This window comes from Fukomys damarensis, unplaced genomic scaffold (assembly GCF_012274545.1).
Source record: "Fukomys damarensis isolate Sample0158 unplaced genomic scaffold, DMR_v1.0_HiC HiC_scaffold_37, whole genome shotgun sequence".
Lineage (NCBI taxonomy): Eukaryota > Metazoa > Chordata > Mammalia > Rodentia > Bathyergidae > Fukomys > Fukomys damarensis.
This window is the reverse complement of record NW_022900949.1, coordinates 22419119-22444325: the sequence shown is the minus strand read 5'-3', so window position 1 is coordinate 22444325 and position 25207 is coordinate 22419119. Positions and strand designations below refer to the sequence as shown.

Genomic DNA, 25207 nt, shown 5'->3' with positions numbered 1-25207 from the left:
TGTGTGTGTGTGTGTGTGTGTGTGTGTGTGTGTGTGTGTACCGGGGATTGAACTCAGGACCTTGCACTTGACAGGAAGGCAGTGGCACCACTGAGCTAAATACACAGCCCTTGTAGTTCCTTTCTTAATGTTTGTAAAATATCTTATTGTCTGTCTCCCCCTACTAGAACAATCCTCAGTCCAGAATTAGCATCCTGCCAAAAAATTGGCATCAGTGAATATCTGCTAAGTGATGAATGAATAACTGAATGAGTGGGGGGAAACAGTAGCATGTAAAGGATGGAGTGGCAAAATTAATTTTTAAATACACTAAGAGGTTAAGAATATATACTAAGTGGAGTTGGAATTATTTAGCATAACAAAAGGAACTTAAAAAGGAAAACTAGAACAGTCTTCAGCAAGAACAAAAACAGGTCTAATTTTCAACGGGGAAAAAAACCCACAGACTGAAAGAAGCATTCTCCACCAAAATGAGGTCCTAGAGAGCTCTGTTCTATCTCACACATCTCTTAATGTTCTGTGCCTGTCATGGCAAATGCCACAGAGGAGAAATGCATAAATACCTAGTGAATGGATGAATAAATTCTCCTAAGTATTATTTAATATTCTCCTAAACTTAACACTTTGGCTTTTATAAACAGAATTAATGACCCATTTAGCTTAGGTGATACACCAATTTAAAGGATCAATGTGGTGATTATGAAACTGATTTTTACAATAAAGATATCAGATCTTCCCATCCCAAACCAGCTATCTAGTACAACCATGCATGCTTAAATGCCCTCTCCAGCTCCTCTTCTTTAAAACCTCTACTGCCAGAGAACTCAACCTGGGACATCTCACTCTCTAAAGTTGAAAGTTCTCATTGAAAGTTCTTCTTTTAATCAAACGCCAGTCTATCTCCCCATAGCTACATTTATCTGACCATACAGAAAGAGCCAAGTCCACAGTTCGGAATTTCCAAGTCATCGGGGACTTCCACTCCCCCAGAATGCCTGCATGGAGGAAGGCGCTGAACTCCTGATCACACATGTTCTTCTTCATCCAAACCCCAATTGGTCCATCTCTTTCTTAAGATGCCCACAAAAACCTGAACTAAACCTAATCAGAATCACTTCATTTAATCTGGCTCACCCTTTCTGACTTGCTAAAGGCAAGTAATGCATCTGTAGGTCACAACATTTTCCTTTTGATGAGTAGAATGAGATTTCAGTCAATTAATGCATTTAAGTCATATTGAGCCCCTCCTAGTCAGGTTCCCAGATCCAATTCTGTGCATCTGGTTGGTTACCAGGACTCAAATAAGGCACCTCACAATATTCCAAGTATAATACATCTTGTTAGTCTATCCATCAACTTACTCCATCGAGATGCCTAATTCAGATGAACGTGTCTTTACATTTTCGTCAGTGGCTAATGTTAACCAGGAAAACCCTTAAGAACTTAAGAAGTCCATTACCTCACTTTCATTAGGCTTTGTATTATAACTCGGGGGGTGGGGTGGAAGAAGGAGCTTAATGAGTGGCCAACCCTATAAACCCAAGGAAAAATTTTTATGAGATTTGTTCCTGCTTTTAAATTAAGAGTGCTGGTATGTGTTGATCTTTTTGATGGCTGCCTGGTGCGTTTTGTATTTTAAACAGTGAGACTTGCAATTTTATAAGCACAATCAATGCAGCTGATCACTGCGTGAGTTATCATAGAAATGGTGACTCATAAAGTTCAATTTTTGAAAGCAATTTCTTAAAAAGGCTACATAATTTTCTACTTGCAGCTTTAACATAGTCATTTCATTTATAGCTGCTACTAAGTACCACTTAGAATTAAGACTGTAACAAATTGGAGGCAGCTGAACTTTAATTTATTATATTAATTTTTTCCTTAAAATAGCTAATGGAAAATTATGGCAAGCTAATAAATTTTCTGATAATTTTGATTTCTTAGGATTGTCATTATTATATGGTATTTCTCTAGATTCAAATTATTTTCTTCACACTTTGAGAACTCAGATGGTATGATTTTGAGACATCAAAAAAATGAAGAACACTTGTAATAGTCATATAGATATGTTTACATAAGTAATATATATATTTATCATACACATTTTATCTTCTAGGTTTTTATATCTCATAGCCACAGAGACACATATATACCTGTACATGTTTGCCTTATAGTATACTTTGTATACTGCATAGATGAGTGTGCTTTTAATCCCACAGCAGACGTCTTTGAACTCCAGACTGGGACCCGGTGGCTCCGACAGCATATAATTGAGCTGCTCGGTCCAGATGCCTGAACAGCCCACACTACATCTGTGATAAGGGATCAGTTAGCCTTTGCCTGCAACACTTTCACTGAAAGCGATCTTACCACTCCCTGACACACAGTCCATTCCATTTTGAGGTTTCTTTGGGATCTTTGCTTATAAAAACTTTTCGTAGAGGGTGGCTAATACAACTCCATGACTCTCCTTCCCTCTTTTCTCAAGGGTACTTTTCCTATCAATCCTCTTCTGCAGTTATAAATCTAAATAGCTTTGCCATTTCACACTAATTTGAATGTGAGCATCTGATTTTAAGATAATAGTCTGTTCGTCAAAAGTCTTAGACTTTTCATTAAAACCCAGAATGTATTAAGTTTTAGAATTCCTCTAATACTCTGAATTATGTCACCATAAATCTGATACCATTTGGACACAGTAGACATTCAGATGTTTAATTATCACAGACACTTGGAAATCGCTCTTCTGCTCTGTTGCCTCTCATTGCCTGGTACACTCAGAGAAACAAACTCTTAAAAGTAACAAAACTGATGCATGTAAATCTAAAGAAATATCATTGCAGTTCTGCAAATCTTTGAGACACCTTATTTGGGATCTAGGTTTTTTCTGCCTGAGAATTTCAAAGATTCATCCCAACAGAAACCACTGTTAACCAAGAATGCATACATGTCCTCCCAGTGGTGTCTATTCCATCAGAGGATGACACATATTAGCAACATCGGGGAGAACCTGCTCTCAGCAAAAACAGTAGGAAGATCCCAAAATATCCAATATGGATTACCTTGCATGCTAAATTCCACATTGCAAGTACGTGTGTACCACAGGCCCATTTATGCTATTCAAAGGTGCGAAAAATGATATGCTTCCAAAAAACTGAGTATGCATCTGAAAAATGTTACCTTCCCAAATAAAGATAATAGATTTTTTTCTATCTTTACTGCATGTTTGTTGCTCATCTCATATCAAGTGTTGTGTTGTATTATGTGCTTTATAAAGTATCCAGTATTACCGACCTTGATGACCAGATGCTGGCAGAAACAACGAAGGGCATGTGAGTCACAGCCAGCCGTGCAGTCCTTGACATCATGTATTTTTAGCCCCATGTTGCATAGTTGAGATTACCTTACTGCCAAGCTGGGTACACAGTGGATGTTTAAATTTATAATAATGAAGCCCTTACAGATTTCTGCAAAGAGTAAGTATGCTCAGTATTTTTAAGTGGAATTGATTATTAGGCCATTTTATAATTGTTGAGGTTTCCTCTACTTAAACGTAAAAAGATTCTGTAGAAACAAGTAATTTGTTTAATAAGCAAAAGAGAGGCATAAATGGAAGAAAAATGTACAACGGTGAGTGACTAAGAACTCAGATTCTGGAGCCAGACTACCCACATTTGCATGCTGATTCTGCCATTTCCCAGCTTTGTTACCTGGAAAAGTTACTTCCAACTCTGTGCTTCAGATTCCATAGCTGTAAAACTGGAAAACCTCAGGGGGTTATTGTGAGGAGTAAATGGCATAAATATTTGTGAAGTGCACAGAACAGAATCTGACATACAGTCACTACCTCTATACGCTTACTATTCTAACTAACCTACAACATGGCATAAAGAATATAAACTATGAAAGAGAAGCATATCCTTAAGAAGAAAATCATTATGGCCTTAAGGTATATCCATTTTCACACGAATGACTCAAGTTTATCTTTATGTTAGAGCAATACCCCAGTGCGTCTAAATGCCATGAGACACACAGCTTAAAGAGCACGTGGCTTCTCTCACATGAGAAACCCAAAGTATACATAAAGAGCAAAATAAAAGAGAGATAACAGGAAGTAGGGAGACAGAGCTTTCTCAGAGGGGGAGGGGATCAAGAGATGGAGGGGAATCTGAGTGTGGTGGCACACGCCTATATTCCTAGCACTCAGGAGGCAGAGGTAGGAGGATCGCCATAGTTCAAGGCCAGCCTGGGCTCCATCGTAAGTTCAGTGGCAGCCTAAACTGCATAGGGAGACCCTGTCTCAAAAAAAAAAAAAAAAAAAAAAAAAAAAAAAAAGGAGAGGAGGAGGAGGAGGGGAAGGAAAGGGGACAAAAAAGGAATTAAGATGTGTTACGTACATACACCAACTCCTCACAAGGAATGTAAATATTATGGCATACAGGTCCTAATTTTAAAAATCTAACCAAATCCATTTTATAATGTCTACTGAATACTTCCCAAGTGCCAGGGGATCTTCTAGGCATAGGACTAGAGCAGGGAAAAATATAGTTGAGGTCCCTGCTCATTCATGTAGCTTAAGGAGCAAAGAGATGGATAAATAAAGTGACAAAAATTAAAACTCAGATTATGCTATGAAGAAAGCAATGAACTCAGAAGCAATAAATACTTTGAAATTCTGTTTTAAGAAATGTAAAAGATTAAATACATTAAGAATATTTGTGTTGGTATGCTATAAAGGAATTAATTCCCCCTACACTCTTCGATATTCAAAACGAGTTTATATAGTGACCACTCTTAAGTCTGTCTGCAGCCAGGATTCACTAGAATCTGCACTTCCACTAACGGGCTTTTCCAGAAGTGACCGGAAGTCGCTTCCAGTAGCAACCCTGTGTGAAAAGCACGTGCTGCACAGCAGGAATTTCAGAATCTATTTGTCTAACAGATGGATCTCGGTCAGTGGGTCCCAACTCAACTGCTATTTATGTGACTTTTACAACCTTACTGAAATGTTCTGCTTAGGGATCACATGTTAAATCACAGAATCCTGTAATAGCAGCCATTAAACATCCATGTAAACTAAAATGAGGTTAAAATCGGCTCTATAAATAGGAATGGATGGGACTTAGAAAAATGCGTCACCGGCATGAACTTGCATGTCCTTTGTTTCTGCCATTTCACCAGTGACTCCTGGCAGTGTGTGCGCAGTTGCTTCCCATTTTCATTCAGTACTTAACACCCAAGACAAACAACTCTTATCAAATGCTGAATAACTGATGCGAAGTCACACGCTTGATCAACATCAGCAGCAATGATCCGTGCAAACCGCACCTCGCTCTGACGCTGGGAAACTTCCCGTGCGAAGACGCTGTCGATGGTGGCCGGCATCCGCTTGTAAAGAGAGTTGGAAAGCTCAGCCTTCATCCTGCCTTTGTATTTTGCCTAGAGCAGAAGGACAGAAAATAAATCCTTTTTTAACCTATTACTATAAGAAGAAAGTAAAAAGGAACTTTCTCTAGCAACAGAATTGATTTTAAAATCTTCAGAGCATTTTACTTTTATATACTAGATCCAATGAACATTTTCTGAAGATGGCAATAAATCCCATTTATTGTAGAGAAAGCTTTACATGAGATACGCAAGAATATAATGACTTTTTCTATTTAAACGCATGCACATTTCTAAAACTAAATCTACTTTGTGTATTCATGGTTCTGTGTGTGAAGAAATCACTGAGAGGCTTGAGATGTTCCAGAAAACCCATCATCACTGTCCAGACCTGATCACCAGTGGCTGGGGGGATACTCGGAAGGGCTATCGTGACAGGCTGGGTGACAGGTATGACAATGGGATCGCTTACACTGTTCTGGGTCTCTTCCGGCTCCATGGGAAAGCTTAGGATTGTTATCTCCCAAAATAACAGCGAGATAATAGGAAGTAGGGAGACAGATGTCAAATGGGAAGGGGATCAAGAGATGGGGTGAGCAGGGTGGGGATTTAGCTCAGTGGTTCTGGCACCTGCCTCACAAGGGCCCGAGTTCAATCCCTGGTACCAGAAAAAAAAAGAGATGGAGCGGGTGAAAAAGGAAAAAGGGACTGGGATGTGTTAGGTACACGCACCAACTCTACACAAGGTGTGTAACCATTCTGCACTACACACATACTAATAAAAGATAAATTTTTAAAACTTTAAAAATATAGGTAGCGGGACAGTTAGATAGAAGTAATTAAGCGTCAGCATTCCACAGTAGGATGGGGTGACTGAAGTTCACAGCAATCTGTGAAATATTTTATGAGAAACTAGATGAGAGGAGCTCAGCTCAAAACACAAAGTAATGATAGGAATGTGGAAACATTAATTACTTTAATTTGACAGTACCTATTGATACATGTATTGAAACATCATGCTGTACCCCATGAATATGTACAATTAGTACATGCTAATAAAAGTTTTTGATGTTTAAGGAGATGGAAATGTTAACCACCATGATTTAATCATCACACACTGTATATATGTACTGAATTATCACGCTGGTGCTGTAAATTTGTGCAATTAAAATAATAATGCTTTAAAAGAAGAAATGTGTTTCTTTATTCGAATCATCTCATCTCCCTGCAGGGGCAGTGGGGGGTGGGAGGTGCTCATTTTCTGTGTGAGCCTCCCCACCCCCCAGTCTGCACGGGCTCTGGGTGAGCTCCATCATTACTCCAAAAGACAAACACTCATTCGCTGTTTCCTCTTGGGGAAATTGGGTTCGAGGGAGTGTAATAGATCACACACATAAATTTTTGCTCTGCAGTTAACTCCTCAGGAAAATTAATCAATCACAGAGAGCAAGAACACCAAGAACTTCCCTACACAGAAGTAATGTAGCTTACTACAAATTAACAGAACCATATTCCTCCATACTCTGGAAGTCCTCGATGCTCCCCCCCACTCAGAGACTGATTTGAAGGTTTATGTATTGAGCATACACCCCACGTAAGCCTTCTGCCCCCACAATTCTAGAGGCTGGTAACAATTAAAGAAAATGTACTGATTTTCTCAAAATTGTCTCACATTAGCAGAAATAATGCTGAGAACGTCACACTGACCTTTTTCCAACTTTTTCCAACTTATGAAACACTAGAGGTCAGTCATTTACAATGCTATTTTATTAACTGGCTTTTTCACAGGCTACAATAATGCCTCTACATAGAAATTATTGTTAATATTATGCTTTACAGTGCAGCATAAACTTCAGTTCTAAATGATCTCAGAAATAAACTACATGATTTTTCAGCTGGAAAATGAAAACAGTGTATTTCTCACTTTGTGGTTTCATAACAGATATCTCTGTTGAGCTGAATTTTATCCCAATAAAAATAGTTCATATTAATTTAAAATTATTAGTCAAAGATACTCCATTTTATGAAATCAATTTATACAATTTATTTCCAAAACGAAATTCAATTGTTTATCTCTAATATATCCACAAGGAAAGCAGTAAGTTGAAATGCTTAAAGCTAACTATTCTGCCAGTGCTTTCTATCTGTTAAATAAAATTATCCCTTTTCAAGAGTAATTTTGTATAAATAAGAAAGGGTTGGAGTCAAAGAACAGACAGACTGGTTAATAAAATCTACTCAGATATACTAAAGTCAATTTACATTAGTTAATTAACATAGTACACAGAATTAGGTAAATTAGATATTACCAACATTCATAGGTTTTTATCTACATAAGTAGAAAAAGAAAAGCCATTTCTGAAAGTTTTGGGGATCTTACCTCAGAAATAAAAGCACCAATATTTTTTACATGGTTGAGCATAGGAGTGTCAGGCACAAATGTACACTTGTCCTTAGACTTTTTATACTCTTCTTTATAACGGATCTAAAAGAGAGAATGATTTACATAAGAAGACAAAGGAGAAAAACACTTGTAATGGACTTTGCTAAACAGAGAATTAAGTTGATAAAGTCTATTTGCCTAAAAGAATATTCAAATGTGGAATAATTCTCAAAGCAAACTAAGTCAATTCCACCCAGCTACTCCCCTTCTGGGCATCTTCCTGAAAGATCATCATACTATACTGATCCATGCACACCCATGTTCACAGCAGCACTATCCATAAGAGCTAAATCTTAGAAGTGGCCCATACGTCCATCAACAGACAAATGGATAAAGAAAATATTTAAACACAGTGGAGTGCTACTCTGCTACAAAGAGTCATTTGTAGGATGCACCACGAAAACACAATGTTTAATGAAATAAATCAAACACACAAGCTTAAATACCGCATGGTTTCTCTCTTATGAGAAATCCAAAGTATAAATAAAGAGCAAAATAAAAGACAGATAAAAGGAAATGGAGACAGATCTACTGCAAATGGGAAGGGAACCAAGAGGTGGGGGGAGGGAGACAGTAAAAAGGAATTAGGATGTGTCATGTACCAAACATCCACACTGAAAGCAGTCATTATGCATCACAAACGTACACCGATAAATGAATTTTTAAATGGAAATCCAGCACAGAACCGCAAAAGCAATGAGGCCTAGTGAGGAAAGACTACTTGAATAAGCAGGCGTCCCATGGCTGTTAGGAACACTGACTCACAGACCACAGGACCTACTTGCTGCAAGAAACCATCCAACAAGCTCCATCTCACCCACCAGGGCCCTAGTTCATCGTTACTTTTAAACCAGTGACTTTAACAGTTAAGTGCACGGTCAAACAGAAAGAGCTGTCTACCTCAAGGCAAAAACTAGGCAGCCATCAGAGCACGTGTGACACACGGAGAGGCAGAGGACGAAACAGTACAAAGGGAGACTGGATTTTCATCCTGCCTCTAGGTGCTAGGTGGGAGGGAGGGACTCAGGCTGTCCGTCATGGGCTTTGTTACTAATCCACTGCTCCACATCAAACCTGCCCAATTTATGAGCACCTCTCACCTCCCCACAACAAGAGCAGAATCAGCCCAGAAAGTTTGCCAGGTGGAGATTAGTTGCCCACTGGCTGCCACCAGGCAGATCATTCAGAGGAAGCCCAGAGGGGCTTAGCTGAGCCTGCTCACTTTTTCCCTGGAATTCAGGAGTGAAATGCCACACTCCCTCCTCCGGGGGTAAGACCTAGCATGAATGCAGTCACCAAAAAAAGCCAGGAAATAAGGAGTAGGACCCAACACGGCATCCCGTTGTCACACTAACTGCTGCACAATCTGAAAGCTGGGGAGGCAAAACTCAGGACAAGTCAAGGGAATGGAGATAACTTGCTATAAAATTTGTATCGCCCTGTAACACAATCATGCTCCTCTACCCAGGACTATAAATACTTCAGCTGGGAGGAGCATGGCTCCCATGATAAAGTACACAGTCTCCCTAATGATGACCAAGAAGGGACTGGTAATTGTGTGTACCACCTGGTCCTCAGAGGACGCCATTGACACTGAGGCTGCGTTCAGTGCGGATTTCACCTGACCGGAGCAGCACGACTTGACCCGAGGTGTAACCAGGCACAGTCATACTAAGTGAAGCTACTTCAGGATTCCCTGTCTCACTGCTGCGACTCTTAGATATTAATGCCTCCCACATTAAACTCTTGCTTTATTCATGAAATCAACACGAGAACATATTTATCTTATCTGAGCACTAAATTACTTTTTTTTTTTTCTTCTCAGAGATTAGCCATAATTTTAGGTTCCTGCAAATCGCCCTCCTCAGTCACTAGTAATTAAATCCTTAATGGCAGTGTGATAAATAGCAGGCTGTTTTGATCATAAGGAGAGAAAAAGTTTCTCCATTATGTAATTAAGTGTGAGAAAAAATAGCCTATCATTAGGCTTAAGTTTGACTCATTATTTTTATCTGTTGCCACCATCTTTCCCCCCTCAAATCCACATTCTTTAGTGCAGTGAAGGGTGCTAGTGGCCAGGGCCTCCTGATAAAGGCTGACAGAAGCAGAATGTGCCAGACAGGAGGAACAGATAAAGCTGAAGTATTTACTTCCTTTGCAACGAGGCAAATAGTTCTGTCTTAATTGCAGATTTCATGACTTTTTTTGGCCTTCCTTTTAAAAAGAAGTATCTTGTATCTTTACATTTCAGTTGTATCTAAAACCCGTTTGCTGCAGTTTTATAAAATTCACTGGCCGTCGCACACAATGACTGGGTGGACTTTCTGCGGAATGTGTATGTATGATTCCTAATGAATTTTACAACATGAATGCCAATGAGGAAATGAGCTTAAGTTTTTATAGAAATAAAGGGTATTACGTATTAGTAGAGTTTCTAAGCAAGGATAATAGGAATTGGGTTGGTCAACCACATAAGGTTTAGGTCAAATAAAAATCACCAGATAGGTGGCTATTTCCTACTATGACAATGTCTACATTTTCAACTTAACTTTGGGCTGGCAGCATCCACCGCAGAGACCCCTTCACTTCTACTAATAGAAGCCAAAAGGGTTCCTGAAAGTGGTCAGGTCCCTATCCCAGCCCAAGGCCAAACTGATCTACATTTGGCAGGTTCCCCTCATTCTCTTTGGCCTGTGATTGGCCCAGGGAGGGGAGGCACCCAGCTGTAGCAGGGAGGCCAGAGGGGAAGTCTTCTGGAGCATTGCTACTGCTCCCAGATAAAGAGGGAGACTGAAGCCGGGTGTGCTGGCTCACGCCTGTAATCCCAGCACTCGGGAGGCTGAGGCAGGAGGATCACTGTGAGTTCGAGACCAGTTTGAGCTACATAGTGAGTTCCAGGTCAGTCTCAACTACAAATTGAGACCCTTTTTCAAAAAAAAAAAAAAAGAGAGAGAGAGAGAGACTCCGGACAGCCTCCAACACCTTGTCCTTCTACCTTTTTCCTTCCCCAGCCTCCCCAGTGGCAGCAGTGATGTCATCACAGGGCAACAAGCCATCACCACACCCACGAGAGGAGGACGGGAGCGGGGCGAAGGATGACATCCACTGTACAGAGCCTCAACCCCTACCGCCACACTTCCCATGTGAGGGGAGAAACACCCCAAATGTCCCCTTCCTAGATCAGCATAATAGATTTTTTCCTGCTACCTACAGTCATCTGCACTCATGAACAACACAGAGCCCAACATACATTCCAATTAAGAAGGGAAGGAGGCAGAGCTGATGACGTGTGACCAACACGATGCCCCAAACATTTACCTTCTCCTTGGCCATCCCCATGAATCCCACAAGGTCTCAACTACAGTGAAAGTTACACCAGTTCAGGGCTGGGTCCCGCTCTGGCCAAGAGTCTTTCAGGGGTAGGAGATTGGCTAACCGCCGGAAGTGGATGCCAGACGTGGTAATGTTTGAGGCTCTTTCCTCTTACAAGCATTTTTAGCTGCAAACATCGAGAAAGGCTTTTTTTTGCAAGTGAAACCAGACCGGTTAAGTTCAGAAAACCCTGGAAGAAGGAACTACAGCTCCATCGTTTCGGGTTTACTGGGCAGGTCGTGGCGCAGGCCGCACCCCCAGGCTTTCTAACACAGTGTGGGGGAGCCGCGGAGAACTCGCTGTTGCACTTTGGGGGATTCATCCATAATGATGTTCACTTGCCTGCATGTGCCCACTACCATGCAAGTGAACATCCTAAAAAGCTTTGAACAAAGCACTGGGCCAGAGGCTGAAGTGGATGCAAACCACCTTCCTCCTCAAAGGCTCTTTATGCCTCTTTTATAGGAAACCTACGAAAGATTCCTTTTACTTCACATTTCTTTATGACCTCCTGTCAGAGAACTACCAGCTCTGTGACTCGAGATGCTCAACAGACTGGGTAGGTTTAATTCATGCAAGGGACTGACTGTGTGTTTGGGAAATGGCCAAATATCAGAGCTTAGCTGGAGAAATAAAAAGGGTTAGGTGGTTAACAGAAGAGGCTGCGGTGGAGGACTAAATGTCCTTCAGGATTTGGAAGAGAGTCGTGCAGAGGAAAACCCCATGATGTGGCAGAGCAAGTGCAAAGCAGGAACTGGACGGGAGAGGAGAGGAAAGGGTTAGGAGAGGAGGGGAAGAGCAAAGGATAGAAGGTGGGGGAGAGGGAGGAAACAGATGCCAGGAAAAGAAAGAAAAACTGCCTCATACTGATCCCAAAGTGAAGCCACTTGACCTGAGAAGCTGCCATTTCTCTCTGTGGAGAATTGTGAATGGCGCAGGCCTCCCAGGACTGATCTCCGGGCCAATCTCACTTAACATTTCTATTCTGCCTGCCACGTGATGACACAGAAAGGTCCCAAGCCTGCAGATGCCCCCAGCTCTCTCAGAGAGTCAAATGACAAGCTGAAAGAGATGAACCCCAGAAGTTGTCAAAGGCCAGGCGAGAAAGCAGAAAACCACAGATTGCATCTGAGCCTCGTGAGGTTAGAATAATTCAAACTACTACCGAAAGCCGGTGGGCCCACGCTGGCAGCTACGGCAAGATAGCAGGACAGAAAATGGCTCTGACGTCGGCCCAACAGCTCTCCTCAGCCCTCAAATCCAAAAAAACCCCAAACGGTATCACAACCCATGCACACGTAATCCAAGGCCCTCCCCAGCTGGTTCTTACACCCCGAGAAGACTTGGGAGGCTGGAAGAGGGCCAAGGAGGAGTAACTACAACGAGAAGGATGTGCAGAAAGGCTGCTCTGGAAGGGAAACCATCAGACCACCTTTCTCAGCTAACAAACGAGGCAGAGGGGAACTGCCGGGCTCTGGGACGTAGCTGGACCTCTGTGTCCTCGACCTTGTACCCATGCCTACCTAGCCCAATCACCTGACAAGCCACTCAGCCTGGGCTCTCAGAACCTAGGGCACAGGCTGCAGAGGCACCCGATGCAGAAACATTCGTGCAGCGTGAGAAAGGACAGCGCAGAGGCCAAGGGGGAGGCCAGGCCCACCTAGATCAAGTCCCAGGGAGCTGGCCAGCTGAGTGACTTGATCTGAATGTCCCTAGGGGACATCTGAAGATCGGCCTACGTCTGAGGCTGGGGGAAACTGAATCAAGTGTGTGCCACACTCAGAAATATTAAAGAGAGTTCCTAGACTGGAACCAAGGTCTAACTCAGTGTGGCAATGCATAAACTTTTACATCTCTTTCACTCCAGTGATTGATGCATTTTAAACAACCAGCTAGCCATATGATAACACAGAGAACAGAGATAAGAAATTGAAATTTGGAAACTGTATGAATTTGGGAAAATTTCAAATTTAAGTTAGTCTGTGCCATATAAAAACATCAAAGACACTGAGAAAGAAGCAGCAATTTGTTACTTAAGAATATGATTTAACCAAACTTCGAAAATGTTGAAGATTTCATTTCATGTCCAATACACCAAATTCTTCTGGTAAGAATCAATTCAATTGGTTTCAAATGATGGTACAAACTTCCCTTCATTGTATTTTTAGAAAGAAACAAGTAATTTTTTAGACTCTTCATTGATGAATGTAAAAATTCTAAAAATTCAGTGTCTTAGTAAGTATAGAATTCTATTTGGAAACAAAATATGAACATGCACATGGCTATAAATTAAGCCACAAGAGTCATGTTAAACATTTAAGTACTGCAGGCACTCTGCCACGCAACATAAATCTACAGAGGTAAAGTAGAACTTTCTCCCATGTGTTACATTTCATCCAGAGGGGAGGGAAACGCGTGACTTTCGCTTTTGCAAAATGATAAAAGCCATCGCTCCTGGCTACAGGTTAGTTTTAAAGCCACCAATAAGTGATCTTACCTGGAACAACTCCAACAAATCACCTATGAACTAACATTACCAATTTAGCCCTGACACATGTAATACAATGTAGCCCAACAATAATCATGCTTAAAAAAAAAAACAGATCAAAGCTGGAGAAGCACTACTTCCACAGGTAGGAATCTGACGCTTTTTTTCCCTCCTTTGCTAACAGTAGTACATAAATAATTATAAAGCAAGATAAACTCTGCGTGAAACCCTACAATAAGAGACGGCACAGCAGCACAAAGGGAGAAGACTTCCTGCTCCCGTCCTGCTCCCGCTCTGCGTGCTCCTACTTCAGGCAAGTCTCCCGGCCTCTCTGTCTCTTCGCTCCTCAAATGGGCACCGAGGAGAATCAGCCTCCCAAGCTGCAAGGCTTGACGTGTGGCACCTCAACGCGCCTTCACTGTCGTTAGCGACGTTCCGGTCGCCCCATCGTGTCATCGTGACTGGGTTTACAAAGAACTTGCACACACCTAAGTAGCTTATTACTGTGATGAAGTAACAGCACACTGAAATATTTCATTGAAATTTGACTGCATCGTACGTCAAATATATGGGAAGAAGTTTGATTCCCACCACCACCCTTTGGTTCTTTCCGACAAGCCAGAAAGCATACAACAGGCATCTGAAAACCACGACTGGAATCATGCAACGGTCAGTCACAAACAGAGTAGCGAATACCAAGCAACATTTACTGAGTGCTCATAACGTGCCAGACAGTACTCAGCATTTTAATAATAACCTTCTCAAGGTTACTGTCAAGTTATCAGGTTGACATCACAGCACCTGCCGGCACACCACCCCACTTCCCAGGATGAGTTTCCTTTGAAAAACAAGCATTTTTCAAATATTCCCATCACTTTGCTTGTGAACACTAACCAATACAACCCAGTACTTTACTCGTCTTCCTAAATGAAGACATGGGCACACGTTCACTTCAGGGACTCAATTTCCACAATCCCAGCTCTCTTTCAACTGTTAGTGAGAATGGCTCAACTCTCATCTTTGGTGAGTAAAACTTTTCCATGTGCTTCCAGACTTGTAGTTTACACACTTGCTATATCTGTGTGCCTGTGCACGTTAAATAGCTCTAGGATTCCCTTGAAGTGTAATACAAACTAAACCAACTTACTAAAACAAAGTCATAACAAAAATGCACCCTTCTCTAATATCACCTAGATCATGGTTCTTAACGTGCAGTTCAGTGATCCATGAATCCTAAATTCTGAGCACATGATACACCCATATGGGTATAGGCACTCATCAGATTCTTCAGATTCTTCAAAAGGCCCTCCACATCCATTTAAATAGATGTTTCCAAGACAAATCACATCATTACACTAATTTTAATGTCTTTGGGGTTCTCAAATGGAACATTCTCTGCAATTTAATGCCTTATGAGTTCATACCAGAATAACAACAAAACTCACAAGAGACAGGATTCTGGAGTAAGAAAGTGATTTCCAGCAGAAATTCTCCGTATAAGTGACCTTGGGGAAATCATTTAAAATTTCTGGACTTAGTTCCACGATCTGGAAAATAATTGTGCTTTAATAGATGATTTCAAGATTGTCTCCCCAGCTCTATGACTCTGTGAAATCACCATTCCACACGTGCACTGCAAACAAAGACAAAGTCATGTAGGCCACTTACATCACTAATGAGTTCAGTGCATTTTCTGGCCAGTTCCATGCTTAGGTCTTCAATAACAGGCTTAAGAAACACCTGTTTGGAGAAAAAGGAAAGGGACTATTTTTGACCTCGTCGATTATAGAAATAGATACTGTCCTTGGACAGGTGCTTCCTTGCTTACCTTGTCTTCTTCATGTTCTTCTGCTTTTTCCTCTCCAAGTTCATCCTTTACATCCTCAACTACAGGAACCTTCATTTTTTACCCTGTCAAAATATTTATATTTTAAAAGTTCATTAGTGTGGCACCCTTTTAGGGACCACAGCCCCCTTGCGCTCCCAATGTCTCTGCTGCTTGGGCAGGAGTGACCCTGCCGGGCTTCCCTTTGTCTGCCTGACTCCCTGGCTCACACTTCTTTCTCCTTATCTCAAAAGCTGTGAGTGAATGGTCTACGATCCCCAGGGCTGGCCAGGGTCACTCTCACAAGTGACAATGACATTTTCTCTCAGGCAAAATTCACTTCCAAACTAAGTCAACATTACTTAAACTGGTTAAGAACTCCAAAAGAGAACATTTACTTATCTTTCACTAATTCAATGCATTCATAAAATGGTTTTCAAAGGACTTAAAAGATTCTAGGAAAACTACTCAGCTAACACACTCAAGTTATCAGAGCCCAAAGCCTGTTATCACAAAGATTCCTTACTCTATCTAAAAAAAGCCTTCACTGGAATGTCAGACATAACTCCGATTCTGTATAACACACCAGATCACTAAACTCATTTCATTAACATAAATTAAATATTTTATGAGATATACACGTACTTCTCACACCCTAAAAAAACCTGCTTTAATATTAGCTGATTAGAGGTTAGTAATTTATTATGAAAAGCCCTTTGAGCCACTTCAAAGGACCCATTCTGAGTTAATTATGACTGCTGATCTTTTATTAGGGACTACTGTATTATATTAATTGTAAACATCATTAAACATGAGAAGTTGTGGTTGATGTGCTGATATATCATTTAAGAATTCTAGAAACATTACTGGTTCAAAACAGGACCTTCTTCATTGTGTCAATTTTTATTAATTTTTATTTGTATATTCTTCGATGCATACCATCCACATGGAAAAGTTGAAAAAACAAGTTTTCTTATTTATTTGTGATATGTGTCACTAGTTATATAATTTAAAATATATTTTTTACAACAAATTTCTTTATTGTCAATTTAGGTAATTCTAAGACTACATAACTCATGATTTATTAATCTGGTTATTTAAATCCTAGGGTAAATTTTCTTTTTAAAACCACTCTACATCAGTGCTAGACATAAAAAAATATGCTATGGTGAATAATAAAATTAATCACACTAAACACACCTTTAGGCAAAATAATAAATCACTGTAAGAAGCCAAGTATTATACTGTTTTCGCTCGAGAGCCATATCTGGTTTTCAATATATTTAAGAAAAAATGTCTTGGCCTTATCAAAAGTGAAAATTCCAACAAGAAAAAAATTCTACAGAGTCATTATAAATAGATTATTCCCCAACTTATGTTCCATAAGACAAAATTCCACAAAATATTTGGCAAGAAGAAAAGCAAGCTTCTTAAACAAGCCTGTTTGGGAAACCTGTATGGTAATCACTCCCACTTAGTAATCCACATACCATACTGACACACTCAAAGTTATAAAAACATTCTCAACCAAAAATCTATCTCCCAAATGTGAATCCTACCCATTCCATCTCCTCTTCTCTGTTTACCATTGTTTTGGGTTTTCTTTTTTTTTTTTTTTTTTTTTTCCGGGGTTAAAACTTTTTGTTTTTTTTTTTTTTTTTTTTTTTTTGGTTCCGGGGATCAAACTTAGGACCTCGTACTTTCAAGGCAGGCGGCAGCCCCACTGAGCTAAATCCCCGGCCCTACCATTGTTTTTAATGACAACCACAAGTCTAGAAAACTAACATCCTTCTGTGCACTATTACTTAGGGAAACACTGCTCTACTCTGACGAATGACTATGTTCTAAAGAGTTGCTTGTCTTGCTATGGAAGCTTTTGTTACAGGTTAAATGACATCATGGCACCAGAGATTTAGCTTAGTGGCACTGCACCTGCCTCGCAAGCCCAACGTCTCGAGTTCGATCTCCAATACCCACTCCCCCCAAAAAAAACTGGCTTTGAAACAAAATACCAAAAAGAAACTGTCCCAGGCCTGCTGTATTCGGAAAAGTTAAGATAACAGCCTTGTTGCGCTTCCTGCCCAGGATGGCAAATTCTTTGTGCACTGTAGTTGTCCCATAAAGGGAAGGAGGAATGTGCAACTCTGATTGTTTCCCTCTGTCAGAAGCCTTTTCTAATATATTACTCAAACATTCTATAGAATTGTTATATTATCTTTACGAAGGAAACAATTTGTATGGAGGAACAATTTCTATAAACTCTTCTTGCGATCCCCCAGAAGTACAGACAGAAAACCATGCCCGAACAACCCAAGACGCAGCTCCTGCCTCGTATCCAAGATGGCAATGCTTGCATTCTCATGAGCTGCCTACGCCCCAGGGCACAGGGCCTGTAACGGCCTGAGCAGCAGCTCGCTTCTCATCTCCCATCACACGAGGATGCCTATCCACTCTCCACTGTGCTGGAAGAAAACAATCTGTGGAGATTAAACGCACAAAAATTGGAAAGAAAAAACAAAAATCACATGTAAGGTGAACCCAGTTTCCACTTGATTTTTCCTTTTCTTAGTGGTGCTCAGGATTAAACCAGGACTAGCCCTTTTTATTCTGAGACAATTGCCTGGGTGGGATGTGGACTCCTGCCTCCACCTCCCAAGCACTAAGAATACAGGCATGCAAAATTTCCATGTGAGATTTGAGAACCAGAACTTTAAAGCCAAAGACATCCTTAAGAAATCAATATACCTAAAGCCCTTCTCACAAAAGATAAAATTAAGGCCAAGAAAAATTAATTATCTGTCTCATTTGCAAAGTTATCCAATGACTCTTAGTTCTGCAAGTTAGTGTACTGCTGGCTTATACTTGGTGTTGGAGAAACAATGGTGAATAAAACACGCTCTGTACTAAGATTAGGTAGGAAAAAAAAAAAAAAAAAGAAAGAAACCAGCATTCAAAACTTGCTGGATGAACTCTAATGGATTGTCTGGCAAGCCCACATACACCATTATTTTTGATTGAATACATCTTTTTCCCTTCACCTATAATATAAAATTCACATCAAGATGTCTCTAAAAAATTTTAAGCCCTGCAATTTATCACAGCAAAGCTGTTCTGTCAATAGTGCTAAAATCTAACGTGGGGGATAAGAAAAAAGTCATCTTCATGGATAGTTATCATGTTTCAAAATTTGCTATCATTTTTCTAAAAATAAAAAGTTTAATGCTATATTCTAATACATACATATTTTCCACCTCAGGGCACCCCAAAGGGCATATCTGTATAGTTGCTAATCCCCATGACTTACAGGCCCTTCATTTAGGTTGTCTACTTTTTAAACTGTGTTCCTCTGCTCATGCCATACCATGGAATGAGACCAAGATGACGATCACACGGTAGCAAAAGCCTTGATATCCACGGCCAGCTCTACTCTGTCCTCTAGGGAGAGTTACTTAATCCCTCTCTGCCTCTAATTATGCGTAAACAGAAAAGCTGAATTTCCAGAAGTTCTTAAAAGGAAAGTACGGGGATAATTTTCAACTACCCAGTAAAGGTAACAATTACAAGAAAAGCCCTTGATATGCAAGGGTCCTCTCACTGGAATGGGTGACACTCCGTGTCATCAGTCTATCTTTTCAAGGCAAGAGGGGCCTCCCTAAAGATAAGAGCTAACTTGTGTATTCAAGATACTGAAGGCTGCCGATCTTTTTATAGTTTAATGCGTACACGCAAGCAAATGTATTTCCATAGCAACAGCCACTCGCAAGGCAAACCACCCTCACAAGCCACACCCTGACTGGCTGTCCTCAGTGTCCTTAAGGTCACAGGAACAGGGATCTGCTGGTTCCTAACAGATGTTCCCTACTCATCTCACCTCTTCCTCCTTTCTCGTCTTCATCGTGACAGGACATGTGCCTTTCCCAACAGGGTGCCCAGAGACTTGCAAATGAAAATTCCGTAATAAACTACTGAACAGAGCGAGACTCGCTTCTCAGTTGAGGATGGGGGTATCCGCCTGAAATAGGGCACTGAGTACGCTGAGTGCTTCAGACTGGAGTGTTAGGCAGTGCTCACTTTGGCAGCATATACACTAAAACTGAAGATAGCCGGGGATCCTCAGACACAAACAGCCTCTGCTGTGAACTATTTTTTTTTTTAACCTGAAGTGTGGATTTGCCAGGTGATAAACAATTTCCTTTCATGCTCTCTGTTCTTTCATCAACCAAACTTATATTACAGAAGAGACTGAGAGTTAAACATCACACCCAGAGCCTACATAAACTTTGTACCAAGCTACTGTCATTCTTGTCTAAAATTTCCTAGATCTCCCACCTCCCTCACCCCTAGGAAGAGGGTCTGTAAGCCTCTAACCCTGTCCTACAGGGCCCCTGAGCACACAGTAAATGCTATGCCTTTTCTCTTGCCCATTTGTCTGTCAGTTGATTTCAGCAGATTCAATGATGAAACCTTCAGAGGTTCCTCTGCCCCAACAAGGAGAACCTAAACATAAGGTGAGTTGATCTTATTCAATATTTCTTATTATTAAGAGACTAGGTAAAGAGAGGAATTGATTTGCCTGATTTGTTTCCCTGTCCTGACAGGTTTTTCTCACTCATTTTGAGTTGCCTAGTTTTTTTTGTTTTGTTTTGTTTTTGGTACCGGGAATTGAACTCGTGTCCTTACACTTGCAAGGCAGGCCACCGGCCTAGTTTTTTTTGTTAATGACTCTCTCCCAGAAAGTTCTTGCTTTTCAATCAAACCCCTGGTTGTTCTACCTTTGCCTCATATTTATGCATTGTTTGGCATCTGCCCCAAAAAAAACTTATTGAGAGATGAGTGGGGGGGTGGGGACTTAGCTCAGTGGTTCGGTGGCCTGCCTCGCAAGCGCAAGGACCCGAGTTTGATCCTTGGTACCAAAAGAGAGAGAGAGAGAGAGAGAAGAAGCGGGAGGAAACATGAAATGTAAGCACTCTAGGGCAAACTGTCTTCTTTATAAATGAAGAGAGTTCTGGTTAATACTAGCCCCATGATTTGTTTTGTTTTGGTTTCTGAGACAAGGTCTCTATGTAGGCCAGCCTTGAACTTGTAATCCTCCTGCCTCAGCCTCCTGTGTGCTAGGATAATAGGAATGCACCACCACATCCAGCTCCATGTCTTCATTTTAACAGCTGTTTCATTACCATTTGTTCATTAGCAATCAAAAGAATACAAAGCTTCCTGAGTTAATGTCACCATTACCACTTGTGCATAAGATTTAATGGACTGTTCTACACAGTCCTATTTTTAAAAACACAGAAGCTTCTCACAAGTGGAACCTACATATGTAGACTAATACTGGAGGAAGATGAGAACAAGCAACGGCAAATAATTTGGATCACAATTTCTACAATGAGTGAGGTAGAAAGGCCAAGTTAAAATTATGTGCTCTTCCTACTGACAGGGAAATGTAATCTGAGCACCCAGCGAATGGAAGGCCTTTGTCTCCTTTGCAACTCACCTGAGATGCGAGTTCAGTGTTCCTAGAAGCTAATTCGATGAGCCCTCCTGCAATGCTCGTCAGACAGCCCAAGGCTGGAGTGGTCTCTATGTGGTTCATAACCGGAGCCAAAGATCAAGTGAGATCCGCAGAAAGTACCCCTTTCCTACTTTGGAGTAACGGTGGAAGACTGATATTGGCACACCGAAAAAGGAAATGTCTGGTGTCTTCTCCCGTGCTTCCTCTGGGACCAAGCTGTCCTTTCCATGCCTTTGCTACTTTATAATTCTGTAACTTGTTCAAAATGGGTAGTGAGGATAAAATAATCCTTACCCATAGAAACGCAAATTAATTGTGTCCTCGGGAAAGCAACTGATGATTGCCCTGCAGATCAACCCTCTTTGCACCTATTTATAAATTCATTTCAGCATTCCTTATTACTCGTTGATGTGTGGCTCTTCAAATACACCTCTTAGCCTTCCATAACATCTTACAGGTAACTCATTTGTGAGGCAGTTAAAGTTTCTGAAGCCTGCTTTATGTTTTAGGAGAAATCATGTACTTTCTATATGTATCCTTCAACAGTTGTGAATGATTCGATTATCTTCATTTCTTTAACATTCAGCAAAACAGAAAGGAAAAGGAATTTTGGAGAAAGCTCTTTTCTCTTAATTATTAAATATAGTTATAAAACACTGGGGCCACACCTGAAATCAGCTTTTCATTTTGTTTTCAGGTCTGACCCCATTTGACCACATGTGCTTATATGTACGTACATTCACACACACGCACACAAACACATGCGCGTGCACTCGGGCAGTGTTAATTCACCACAGCTGCTTGCTCCCCACCCCCCGAAAAGCATAAAAGGCTTCCATAAATGCAGAGACTTAATTACTTCTCACATCTGGAAAAACTTGAATATGAGAGTGGATTTATTGAAGAAGCTCTTTGCTTGGCTGTCAACACCACAGGCAGAGCCAGAAAGAGAGCAGGCTTGATCATTCTTGGCAATTCTTTAACCCATTCTGGGATAGACGATCTACCAATTAATTCACAACACAGCCTGTTTACATGATTTGTGCATTTTATAAAAATACAATAAAGTAAATAATTTCCTAGTAACTTCTGGAGAAAAGCTGTTTTTGTCACGTTTCCAGCGGGGAAAGTGATATATGAAACTGGAAATAAGGGGGAAGTCCTTATATTCAAGGAAACAAAGGGAAGACTTATGTAGAGCACACTGAGAACAGCCATTAGAACGATAACTTACATAAACACATGCAAAAGGAGATGATTTGGTATTTTTTGAAAAAAGTATAACAATGTTTCTAAAAGGAAAAGAGGAAAAGTTATGTGAGCTCATAGCAAAAAGATGTGACAGAAATGAAGATGTGGGTGGTTTTCCCTCACAGAGTTCACCAAAGTGGTAAGACACAGAATGAAGGCTGCAAAGAACATCTGCAAAGATCCAGAGAATGAAGTTGAGAGGACCAAGAGTTCAACACGACTGGAACTCACAAAAGAAGAGATTCAGGGTGAAGAGGAGCTGAGGGCTGATCAACAGCCAGAGACTTCCAGGAGAGTTCGAATCAGGAAGCGTATGGAAATCACCTACCTCACACAAAAAGCGTAAGCTGGTTTGAACCAGGAACCCTTTATAAATAAGCACAGCTCCTGGTCGATTAACTGTGGAATCAGTGGCTTTATGACTATTCTATCCCCTTTCACAGGCCTTGAATTTAATTTTTACCCTGCCTGTTATCACTAGCCAAATGAGATATTCACTATGTATCTGCATTTTATGAAAATTCTTTGTGGAGAAAGTATCTTCACATTTACTTTTCTACAAAGAAAAATACTCAAGATAAATCCATTTGCATTATGTGCATCCAGAAGTAAATGGAACTGCTTTAAAATTATAAATATATAATATAAATTTCATACTTTTTTACATTTCTACAATTTTATCATTAAAATGCACTTCTTTTTTCTACTATTTACTAAATAAGTGATATCAATGTTTGTACTTGAACCTGAAGCATCAAATCACTAACATCTACATTCACTAAGGATTTCTTCTATCAAAAAAAAAATGTTTTTATCACACTTGACCCAAACAAAACAAGCCAACCAATGCTAACACATTCAGAACTTTTGAAATACTATTAATTCCCGAGTCTTAGCCCAATTATTTCCCTGGAGGTTTTTTATGTGATAATATAAAAACAAAATTATAAAACAAATATTAACACAGCTATGTCAGTAGTAATGTTTTAATAATTGGTACTCTTTGAATAGTGAGAGTTTAATATGTATTGGTCATTTCTAAGAAGCTTATCTTCATTTTTCGTGTGTCCGTGTCTGTGGGATGTTACAGAAGGAATCAGTAAGTGACACGCAGAGAGGCAGAAGAATGGAAGCAAAATAACAAATTTACTCATCGATAAGGGTCAATCGCACATAAGCTGTACCTGGATCAATGACGCACTGGGTTACTACTCCTCCTTTTATAGGGTTTTACAGCCTTGACTTCATTTGGGTGGCTACATTTCATTCTAACAGTTCAAATCACGGTCACAGAATAGTTCATCTTTACAACCCAGACGTAACAGTTCTTTGAATTGGGGAGTTTACCTTTAAGATTCGCCCAGTTATCTATTCTGGCCCATAGGAAGGGGGTGTTCAGGGTCAGGGGAGCAAATGTTAGCAATGGGTTCTTTCATCCAGACACTCTCACGATCACGCGGCTCCAGTCTCTTTGGAGCTCAAGGCCTCGCTGGGCCCTGTTATCTCAGGGTCAGACCGAATGCCTCAGTCAGCAATTAGTGCCTTCGGTGCCTATTAGTTCTGAGCGAAACAAACTGCTGTTAGAGACAGCAGAAGACATTTTACACTGTAACACTTTATTGGTTTTTGCTATTTATAAAAGTTTCCCTCTCAGGATATGTATTCATTCACTCACTTCACAATATTTCTTATGGGCATTTTATGCGCTTGGCACTATTTTAACCTCATCAATCAATGAATAAAACTACGAAAAATTCCTATCCATCTCTCCTATGTCAATCTTACATCCATTTATGAAATGTCTATGAGCATCTATTTTATGCTATGTTCTCTACGGAGGTATTTCGTATATTCTCTCACACCAAGAATTAGAAATATAGTGTATTTTAACTCTACACTTACAACACATCTTCTCTGGAAGTAGCCACATTTTAAGTGCTGAAATGGCCACAGGTAGCTAATGGCATCCGTGCCAGGCAGGGAAGTGCCACAGTAATGATGCAAGACTAGAAATCACTAATTACTTTCTAACTTGAAGATATATATACTAAACTTTTTCAGAACCCTAACAAGCAAGCAATAAGGTATCCAAAATAGTTTAGCTTCCAGACCTAGCTGAATCAGGGTCTTCTGTATGAGAATGTATTTTATGAAAGGTTTAAGTTTTTATTATAAATAATTATAAATTATAATGAACTAACTTTAATTAAGTTCATCAAAACTTTTCATTGTATTAATGAGAATGAATATTAGAAGTTCTAGTAGTTTTCAAGACAAATATCTTTTATTTTCTACCTAAATAGCAAAAACTTCAAATAATAAAATGTCCTCACTGGTAATCTTATTTCTAACTCATAAAATCAAGTTTAACACACATGAGCAATTTACTCCTCAAATATCAAATGGCTAGGTAAACCCCTCTTAAAATATGGTGTGACACAAAATTACCATTATGAGATTTTAATAGAGAGACTGATGTACCATTTGAAGACCACAATAACCCGTGTGCCCGAAATCGCAGCACTCTGGGAGGCTGAGGCAGAAGGAGCACAAGTTTTATCCCAGTCTGGGCAACTTAGTGACTTAGGAAAGCCTGTCTTGAAATAAAAAATTTAAAAAGAGCTGAGGATGTAGCACAGTGTGAAGGCTCAGGATTGAGCCTCAGTATTGCGGGGGGGGGGCATGTTTCACTAAAGAGATTGTTTTTCTATTTTAAAAAATACTTTTTAAAATTTCAAATACGTAGGGGAAGAACAAAAAGGGAAAAGAAAAAAATGTGAGAGAATGAAAAGATGAAAATAAAGTGTTTGTAGATGGGGAGGGGAGGAGGGGGTGAAGGGAGGGCAGAGGTAAGGGGAAAAAAATGAGAATCAAGACTTGCCATGTAAAGGTACATGATCCCAACAATGAATGTAACTGTACTGTATCCCT

General features: G+C 40.3%; 1 protein-coding gene across 3 annotated transcripts in view; it reads right to left on the bottom strand.

The window, feature by feature from the left end:
- Positions 1 to 25207, bottom strand: part of Nebl (nebulette) — a 338403-nt gene that overhangs the window by 93465 nt on the left and 219731 nt on the right. Inside the window, exons 7-10 of one of the 3 annotated variants that reach the window (XM_033759733.1) lie at positions 15517 to 15599; positions 15357 to 15428; positions 7766 to 7870; positions 5329 to 5439 (exon numbers count right to left, since the gene is read on the bottom strand). The exons of the other annotated variants lie outside the window; for them this stretch is intronic. Coding sequence (XP_033615624.1) covers positions 5329 to 5439; positions 7766 to 7870; positions 15357 to 15428; positions 15517 to 15591 — 363 coding nt within the window. The 5' untranslated portion in view covers positions 15592 to 15599. The remainder of the gene's footprint in view (positions 1 to 5328; positions 5440 to 7765; positions 7871 to 15356; positions 15429 to 15516; positions 15600 to 25207) is intronic. 3 annotated transcript variants of the gene reach the window in all.